The sequence below is a fragment of the Hemiscyllium ocellatum genome, chromosome 35 (assembly GCF_020745735.1).
Source record: "Hemiscyllium ocellatum isolate sHemOce1 chromosome 35, sHemOce1.pat.X.cur, whole genome shotgun sequence".
NCBI lineage: Eukaryota > Metazoa > Chordata > Chondrichthyes > Orectolobiformes > Hemiscylliidae > Hemiscyllium > Hemiscyllium ocellatum.
This window is the reverse complement of record NC_083435.1, coordinates 12614440-12623547: the sequence shown is the minus strand read 5'-3', so window position 1 is coordinate 12623547 and position 9108 is coordinate 12614440. Positions and strand designations below refer to the sequence as shown.

Genomic DNA, 9108 nt, shown 5'->3' with positions numbered 1-9108 from the left:
CGGAGGAATTGGGAATGCGAGGTGGCATTTTTGCAGGAGGTAGAGTGGGAAGAGGTGTAACCCAGGTAGCTGTGGGGGTCAGTGGGTTTGTAAAAATTGTCGTTGAAAAGTTGGTCATCACTAATGGAGATGAAGAGGCCCAGGAAGGGGAGGCAGGTATCAGAGATGGTCCAGGTAAATTTAAGGTCAGGGTGGAATGTGTTGGTGAAGTTGATGAATTGCTCAACCTCCTCGCGGGAGCACGAGGTGGTGCCAATGCAGTCATCAATGTAGCAGAGGAAGAGGTGGGGAGTGATGCCGGTGTAATTATGGAAGGTGGGATATTCTACATAGCCAACAGAGAGACAGGCATGCTGGGGCCCATATGGGTGCCCATGGCTACCCCTTTGGTCTGGAGGAAGTGGGAGGATTCAAAGGAGAAATTGTTAAGGGTGAGGACCAGTTCGGCCAAACGAATGAGAGTGTCGGTGGAAGGGTACTGTTGGGAACATCAGGAGAGGAAGAAATGGAGACCTTGGAGGCCCTGGTCATGGTGGATGGAGTTGTGGAGGGACTGGATATCCATGGTGAAGATGAGGCATTGGGGACCGGGGAAATGGAAGTCTTGGATCGGGTGGAGGTCATGGTGGTGTCTCAAACGTATGTGGGGAGTTCCTGGACTAGGAGGGTAGGATAGTGTCGAGGTAGGAAGAGATGAGTTCAGTGGGGCAGGAGCATGCTGAGACAATGGGTCAGCCAGGGTGGTCAGGCTTGTGAATCTTGGGAAGGAGGTAGAACCGGGCAGTGCGGGGTTCCCGAACTATGAGGTTGGAAGCTGTGGGTGGGAGATCTCCTGAGGTGATGAGGTTCTAGATGGTCTGGGAGATGATGGTTTGGTGATGGGGGGGTGGGGGGTCATGGTGGAGGGGGTGGTAGGAGGAGGTGTCCTCGAGTTGGCGTTTGACTTCAGCGGTGTAGAGGTCAGTGCGCCAGACTACCACTGCGCCCACCCCCACCCCCCACCCCCTTTATCTGTTGGCTTGATGGTGAAGTTGGGATTGGAGAAGAGGGATTGGAGGGCTGCTGGCTGTGAGGGTGAGAGGTTGTGGGGGGGGGGCGGGGGAGAGGGGGGTAGACAGATTGAGGCGGCTAATGTCCCGGCGGCAGTTGGAAGTGAAGAGGTCGAGGGCGTTTTTACCTTGTTAATCCTTTCTCCAGGGGACGATCGCTCCAATTAGTTCAACCAGAATTCGGAAATGGCGCTGTAAGGATACAAACTTGGAGAACTTTGCCAATGAAACAAACAACGTTCTTATTTTCTGAAGTAGGGTTTATTTACGAGCTTTGTTTTGTGAATTAACACAAATGCGTCCATTGCACTGGTTCACAGGTTTTTAATTGTTGACGAATTTATTTTTCAAAATGGATTAGCAATCACTGGCCTCCAGTATAATACACAGTTAAAGAACTGCAACAATAGATAATGTTTTCAAATGTGATTTATTTTAATAATGCTTTTGATAAAACAGATACTTGCATAGCAAGGATTTAAGGATTATTTCACCCATGATGAGATAAAATAGAAAAAAAGAATTACAGTAGGTAATAACGTGTCTCCTCTAACGTTTCAAGTAAGCTGCTTTTAAGATGTTTAATATTCTGTATTAATACATATACATCCAGTTGGTGTATTCCTCAAGTTAAATAGACTGTGAAAAGCAAGATTCGTAGCAACCACACTACATGTAGATGTTTAAACTTCCAGAGGCAGACTCCAATTTCATGAAAGAAAATCCTTCCATAAATACACAACATACAACTTAGCGCAAAATAAATGGACCGTTCCAGACAATGCAATTCTGGGCAATATTTACAGGCCTGTGGTAAACCGACCCTGGTCAATGTTATTTGACGATGTTATATCCGGCATCGTGTATATTTGTAGTCGGTAAACTGGCAGGTCAGAACAACTACGGAAAAAAAACCCAAGAGAGGTTAATATAAACCAAAAAAAAATGACGGAAACAGGCATGATTAACGGTACTTGGTCCGGGTTGAAAAGAGCCGAGTACCACAGCAGCAGCGGGTCTCCCGCCTCCCCTCTCCATCGCCCGAAAGGAAATCTGAGACTCGCCGCTCAACAAAATCATGACAGCGAGGATCCTCATCATCCTGCAGAAGGGCAAGATTTCTGGAACTTTCGGAGTGTAAGTATTGACAGCTGGTCAGACAGAGATTTCACCAATTCCAGATAATTTGTAAAAAAAAGGGATTTTTTTTTCTCTCTTCCTCTCTCCCCTTGCCCCATATCCTGCAATATTATTATGGGTATCCTCTGGAAATACTCCTCTCCAGAGAAATGATTTGGTGTCCCCCCTGCAAAGACTCCCCTGAGCCCAGTCTGAGACCCACTGACTGATTCATCTCCAACACCGTCATGTAGCGCCACCTCCCGCCTGTGGTGCAACATTACAGGCAGGAAGGTCCCCGGGTTCCTGCAGCTCACAGCTCATTCTACCCAGTCAGTCCCTCTCTACAATTGAGCTTTTATTTGTTTCCTCTCTCCCCCCTCCTTCTTTCCCCCAGCCCCGCAGAGCTCCTTGATGATCTTTCAGTTCCCAGTTCCGGTACAGGGTTTATTCCCGGAATGTTAACTGACAACCACCTGTTTGACAACTGTCAGGAGGCAGGGAGACGGGGTGAAACTATAAGATGGATCTGTCAGGGCCTTTTAGTCCCGCAGATGGTCAGCGGGGTGGAATTTTTACCATGGTCATTCAGTTCCGGATAGAAGATGGGAACAATCCTCTCAGTGAAAATGTGGGTGAAGGTGTGGAGATGGGACATGTTGTCTGCATTGTAAAATGACACCTGTCCACCCTCATAGTCCAGGAAAATCCCGACCTTCTGGGGTTCTATGTTCGGGGTAAGGGTGATATCAGAGCTGGATGTGGCAGCAAAGTAACCTCTTCCAGAGGCAAGTCCCACAATCCAGTATTGGGTCTCCAGTTTTGGGTCGTTAGTCTCTGTCCGGTCCATAGATTCTGGGACCACACCCACAATCCACCGACTCTTGTTGCTCACTCCCACCTCCCAGTAATATCTCCCTGATGTGAATCCTTCCGATGCCAGGACACTGAGCCAGTGATCAATATTCTCTTGGGAGTCAGAGCGTGTCTGCAGCTTATCCCCCACGCTTACACTGGTCCGGTCCTCAGACACGATGAGCCAGGGACTCGCTGTGTTTGGATCCAGAGTCAGGGAGGCTGGAGCTGGGAGGAAAAGTAAAAAAAACCAACATATCACTGAATTAGAGTGTGGGGGAGATCAAAGAGAGAAAGGCAATGGAGAACTGTGGAAGAGTGACGATAGAGGCAGAGGCCCGAGAGAACACAGGGAGGGTGGAGGTACAGAGCTGGAGATGAGTGCTGAAGGAGTGGCAAGCAGAAGGTTAACTGAGATTATGTGTGGGGGGAGCGCAGAAAAGCAGGGGAAAGAGATGCAAGGGAAAGTGAAGTAACAAAATGCAATGGGATGTTTGACAAAAATATACTGGGAAGAGGAGACAACAGAAGGTTGATGGAGAGTGTCAGAGGTGGAATATTGGTATTTGCCGTTCATTGCTGGGTCAAGATCCTGGGAACCCCTCTCTAACAGCATTTTGCATTTACATCGACCAAATGGACTGCAGCAAACAGAAACACACAAATTAGGGATGGCAATAGTGCTGGGTCAGCTGGAGACACACGCATACCACGAATGAATGAAATAAAAAAGATTGCAACTGTTCAAGAAAGCGAGCCATCTTCTCATTTTCAAAAGCACATTCCAATAAAGATTAAATTAAATGATGAGCGAGAGAGGGGTCCAAATTCCACCTCTTCTCCCCACTGCTCTCACAATCACAATCTCTCCAAGCACAACCATTTCAATAACTTTGGGGGTTACATTTTATATTTTGTTGCCAATTCATAATCAAATTCTCCTAGCAGTTCCTGACATCTTGAAGGAACACTAAGTCTCCCTTACTCTCCATAGTGCTGGATAAAATGGTTGGGAGAGATTTCCAACTCATCAGTCTTCAGATTTATATTGTAACCAGAGCAATTACAAGATCACAATCGGACTTGGCCAATGACCTGTTTGTAAATTGTGTCGCTGCTGCAAAAATAGACATCTCTTTCCTGCAGTAAATGTGGGGAACCTTGGTATGTTGTGTGTGCACAGTGCTTATAAAGAGAACCCATCAGAAATACTGCAGGTATTTCAAATTCTAGGTGCCCTGATCAAAACTATATCACAAATATCATCGTCAAAAATATTCTTTAATCATGATCACAATATTGTTTCCATGACTTAGTGTTGGAAAATTGATTGTCTCATTTCCTGAATTAGATCAGTGACTCGATCTCAAAGAACCATTGACTTTGAAGCCCACAGTGTCACATTATAGGCACCAAGAGCATTATTTAGCAATGAAGGCATCTTCTCTGTTTTCACAATTCTGTGGTCAAGAGACTATATTTTTTCCAACTACTGCTTGACTTGTTTTTGCTTTTCCCAAGCACTTCTCACCATTCTACCTCACGTCTACTCAGTATTGATGGGACTACCAGAATCTCTCCCAAGCCACCTCCATCTGCTCACTCCCCAGTCCTGCTGAGCAGTGAATGATTTCCTAAATTCAACCACCATTCATTACCACAGAGCATGGTCCCAAGCAGCAAAGTGGTGGAAGACTGACTGACAATTCCTTCAGAAAGATTCGATCCTTTGACTGAATTCATAGGTCAAGCAGAAAATCAACCTCCCTCAATCTAAGGTGTTTCCCCCCCCGTTTCACCACCTTCATTCGTCTCCCAACACCTCCAAAGTTTCTTTGTTTGACTTCGCGTCTGTTTTCTCCTAGACACGTTAAAGTAATAAATATTAGAATGTCCAATCTTTGATTCTATTGCGAAATGTGAACGTTTCAATTATTCACTACATCTCTCCACGATTCAGGGATAGAGCCATAGTATCTGAAGCCACACCTGTTGTCTAAAGAGTCTGATTGATTGCCTGTGAAGACAATATTTCCATTGCCTAAATGGAATTCTCATAACGACAGAATATCCCCCAGGATTTAAGGTTATGTCAGACTAGTCTGCATAAATTTGTTATCATGTCCTGACAGCTGTGCTTTATTGCTCTAGTCATCCAGATCCCTTCACTACTGTGATAATGGTTTCTGCCACTTATCCAGTCGTTCCCACCTAAAGAAAATTATGCAAATAAAGATATTCCTGGGATTCCTGGTGTATTTAATCTGGGGTTTTAGAGACCATTTGATGACTTTACAAATATATTTATAATCAGAAAAAAAAATTAAAGGAATTTTACCGGGGTCAATAGAGGCAATCATATCTCTCCACACTGTATACTGTAAAGGCCCTTTGAACTTTTCAATAGACAAGGCAGTTGCATCAGCAATTGAGAGTAATTGGATATCCTCGCTAACCCTGTAAATAGTAAACAGTTGATGTGATAAATACGTTAAGGTTAGAAAATTCAAGGAATTCTCTAAATTGTACAAATACTCCCAACTTGCAGCATTTGTTGCGTTAGAGTGAATATGACAGAAAATGAAATGTTAGTCTTTCTATAACTGAGTGAAAGATAACCTGGCAATGCAAGGGCAGGGAATTAGAACTCCTAGGTCAAGAAAATGTTTCATAGGCTGTTGCTATGACACCCCAAGAGAAGATAAGCATATAAGCCTATACGCTTGAGACAGTATTTTATACGCAAAACTTGAAATTCAAAGAAGAAGACTGAAAATATGAAGTGCGTAAACATCTAAACATTGGATATTTACTTACCATCGAATTGTGCAATAGACAGGCACACAACTCTCTGGGTATCTTGACCTGCTCTACTTTTGGTCTCTTGCACACCTCTGATTGCAGCCTCTTCGCTACTGGCGAATGTGCCTGAAATTGTCGAGTCCTTAAACTCTGAAAATCTCTCGTTAAATCCTGAGCTTCTCTACCTCTCGTTCCACCTTCAAGATTGTCCACAAACCTGATCTCGTCATATGTGTTAGTATCTTCTTTTGTGGCTTGGTCGCAATTTTTGTTTTCTGAGTTCTAATGTTCGATTGCAGAGCATTTGTATGTTTAAATGCATTGAGGGCGCTATATGAATGGTTGCAGTTTTTTGGACAGAGCAAACTAGGTTAAACACAGAACTCCGTTCTGCTTCGGGACATGGGGCTTTCTCACGGTCATTAGGTGTCGTATAAGTTCAAACTTTGCAAAGATGAGCCGTGTGGCTCCCTCAGGGTCAATCTCAAAGCCATAGCCACACAAGACATTGGAAGATCAGAGTATTATTTACACATCAGGCTGTGTGTGTGTGTGTGTGTGTGTGTATTGTGGGGTGGGGGTGGGGGTGGAGGTGGGGGCGGAGCGGCTGGTGACACTGACGCTGATAGGGGCGCATAAAATGAAGAGCGTCAGGGACTGGGTTGATAGGAGCAGCTGTTTCCCTTATTTGAATGTCAAATAACGAGTAGGCACTTTGTAAAAGTGAAGGGCAGGGTTTGAGGATGTTTTTTACTTAGAGGGTGGAAGAACCTGGAATGCACTGCCGTGGTGTTGTTAAGGTAAGAGCCTTTGCATCTTTTATAAAGTGCTTGGATGAGTATTTGCAATATCATAGCTTCAAGGCTGGAAAGTGGGACTAGTGTAGCTAGGTTGATGCAGACTCGATGGGCTGAAAGGTCTCTTCTCTGGTGTCTGAATCTATGTCGTCTTGTAATTTAATTTAAAAATAGAGCGCAGTTATGAGTCACTATATTAAAACGTACTATTGCAGTAAGATAAGTGGAGACATTATCTGCTAATTAATAATCATTTTAAAATATAATTTTGTGTCTGTGCACAGGAATGAAATCGTTAATAATCATAACAACACAATCCTAAGATTTTTTTTAAACAAACCTTGCAAGACTTCAGTAAAATCCCTGTCCTACCTTTTCTCCAGGCACGCTTTCCCCTAAAATAAATAAATTACAAATAATGAGGATGACAGCAACAGATTTGAAGAGGAGATAGACAGCTGAAATGTGCAGACACCGGGCAGGTATGATTTGACACGGAAGGGTAAAGTGGTGGATTTGGAGCTAACACCGCGGAATGTCAAAGTAAACCAAATGCCTCAATTCTAAAGGAGCCAAGTACTGGCGATCTGTAATGTAAAGTAACAAACCGTCAACATAACTGGAATCAAACGTAGTCAATGTTCTTTTAACAACAAATCGTGATGTGCTGACTGACACGCTGGAGGTTAAGAAAAATCCAACAGCAATTGTCAGAATCAACGTGCGTGACACGCCCACGTAGTTTCCTGCATGTGCGTGTGCCAGAATGACAGTGTGGATTCAAGGGGGAAATCACACTTACCCAACAAGAAAATGATTCACCACAAGTAATTAGATCACAAGGTCTAATAGCAAGGTGTTCCCGAGATAGTGTTGGAGAGGTTAGTTCAGTGACAGCAGGAGAACCGTCGAAAAACAGGTACAAATTCAGCTTGATTAAATGCAGTATTAATTTAACAGGCATTTTGCAACCGGGTAAAGATTCACTGAACAATATATATTCGCTTACCTTCGTAATTACCAGCTCATCTGCTTGCTCCATCTGTTTCTGCAACTTTGAGAGATTCTCCTCAATGGAATTTAAATTCTCCTGAATCTCTCGAAGGTTTTTCTCCATTGGTTCTACAATCCTCTCCTCTTCTTCCCTGAGATCTCCGAGTAAACGCTGCTCTTTCTCAGTGAGAATCTGGTGCATTTTAGTGAACTCGGATGTGATGTGGGTCTGCAGACTGCTCGCCAGTTCCTACCAAAATGAAATGCGAAACATCATAAATGTGTCGCGATAAAGGGAACAAAACGAGATTCCGGAAAACCTGTACAAGGAGAGATTACTTTAGTTTCAGAAATCTTCTGTTTCTGTTTCCGTTCCATTTCTAAAACCGCCGATTTCTTCTTCGTGAGAGCATCTAAGGAAAGTTTCAGTTGATCCTGAAATTGGGAGATTAAAACACAGAATTAAAGCTTTAGACCACAAAAACACAATAAAACTCTAACTTGATAAATTATTTCCATAGAGCTTTAAGCACGAGACCGGGGTTCAAATCCCACCTGCACCAGAGGTGTGTGATACCATCTCTTAACAGCTTAATAAAACAAAATATTCATAAAATTTTTCTCCTTTTACCTTGTAGACTTCAACAGCCTCTTTAACCGGGATGAAGCGGTGCTCTCTGTGTTCCCGCGAATCTCGACAAATCACACAGATTAATTTCTTGTCAGTCTCACAAAACAGCTTCAGATCTTCCTGATGTACCTCACAGTGAGGTTTACTTTCCTTCTCTTTCGGATCCAGCTTTAATTTTCGAGCCTCCTCGGCCAGATTCGCTAAGGCCCGATTTACCCTGAGGTTTCTTTCCGGAAACTCCTCTCTACATTGCGGGCAGGAGTTTATCTCCTTCTTTTCCCAACTCTGGGTGATACAGGAGCGGCAGAAGTTGTGTCCACAATCCAGTGTAACCGGATCGGTGAAGAAACCCAGACAAATGGGACAAATTGCCTCCTCGGTCCAACTCTGGAGCTGCTGTTTGGAAGCCATGATCACTCTCAGCACTTCCTGATTCAACCAAGTTTGACTGTGGCTGTTGCAGTGCCGCTGTATACATTCCGTTCCCCGGTTCCTCCCAAATTCCACCGCAACCGTTTCTGAACAATTATTGTAAACTAGAGAGGGAAAGAGAGGAGGAGGACGAAGTGGAGAGGCGCGGCGATCGAGATGATGTCGCATTTTCCTCCGGTTTGAACTCTCTGTAGTCTAGTACGCTTTTGATGAAAAAGCGAAAATTGCCCTTGCTGCGCTAGTCCCGAGCACAAAATCCTGAAATGTCAGACAGTTATTTTGGATAATAGGCACAGTTGGTCCTGTAGCAATTTGGACAATACATCAGCTCATTAGAAAACAATTGGCAACCGTTGTTCTGTGTTTTCTTTTGTGACTGGCGGGGGATTTGCAAGGTTGGGACTGGATAACTGTTTTTTTTTGTGTGTGC

The 9108-nt window shown here is 44.1% G+C and overlaps 1 protein-coding gene across 2 annotated transcripts; it reads right to left on the bottom strand.

Moving 5' to 3' along the window:
- Nucleotides 1–1590: 1590 nt before the first annotated feature.
- LOC132832711 (zinc-binding protein A33-like) lies at nucleotides 1591–8662 on the bottom strand. 2 transcript variants are annotated; one of them, XM_060850812.1, is made up of 6 exons: nucleotides 8247–8662; nucleotides 7955–8050; nucleotides 7632–7865; nucleotides 6995–7017; nucleotides 5362–5480; nucleotides 1591–3251 (listed from the first exon to the last, which is right to left on the bottom strand). In XM_060850812.1, exons 1-6 carry the CDS (start codon nucleotides 8655–8657, stop codon nucleotides 2701–2703), a joined length of 1434 nt encoding a protein of 477 aa, XP_060706795.1. In that variant the 5' UTR covers nucleotides 8658–8662; the 3' UTR covers nucleotides 1591–2700. The 2 variants fall into 2 exon arrangements, with proteins under 2 accessions (XP_060706795.1, XP_060706796.1); XM_060850813.1 differs by lacking the exon at nucleotides 5362–5480 and having other exon boundaries at nucleotides 3130–3251.
- Nucleotides 8663–9108: the final 446 nt, after the last annotated feature.

Coding starts and splice junctions, on each gene's coding strand:
- LOC132832711 (XM_060850812.1), bottom strand. CDS start 8,657: ATGGCTTCCAAACAGCAGCTCCAGAGTTGGACCGAGGAGGCAATTTGT. Junction 8,051..8,246: donor AGGCTGTTGAAGTCTACAAG/GTAAAAGGAGAA, acceptor TCCCAATTTCAG/GATCAACTGAAACTTTCCTT. Junction 7,866..7,954: donor AGAAGATTTCTGAAACTAAA/GTAATCTCTCCT, acceptor TCATTTTGGTAG/GAACTGGCGAGCAGTCTGCA.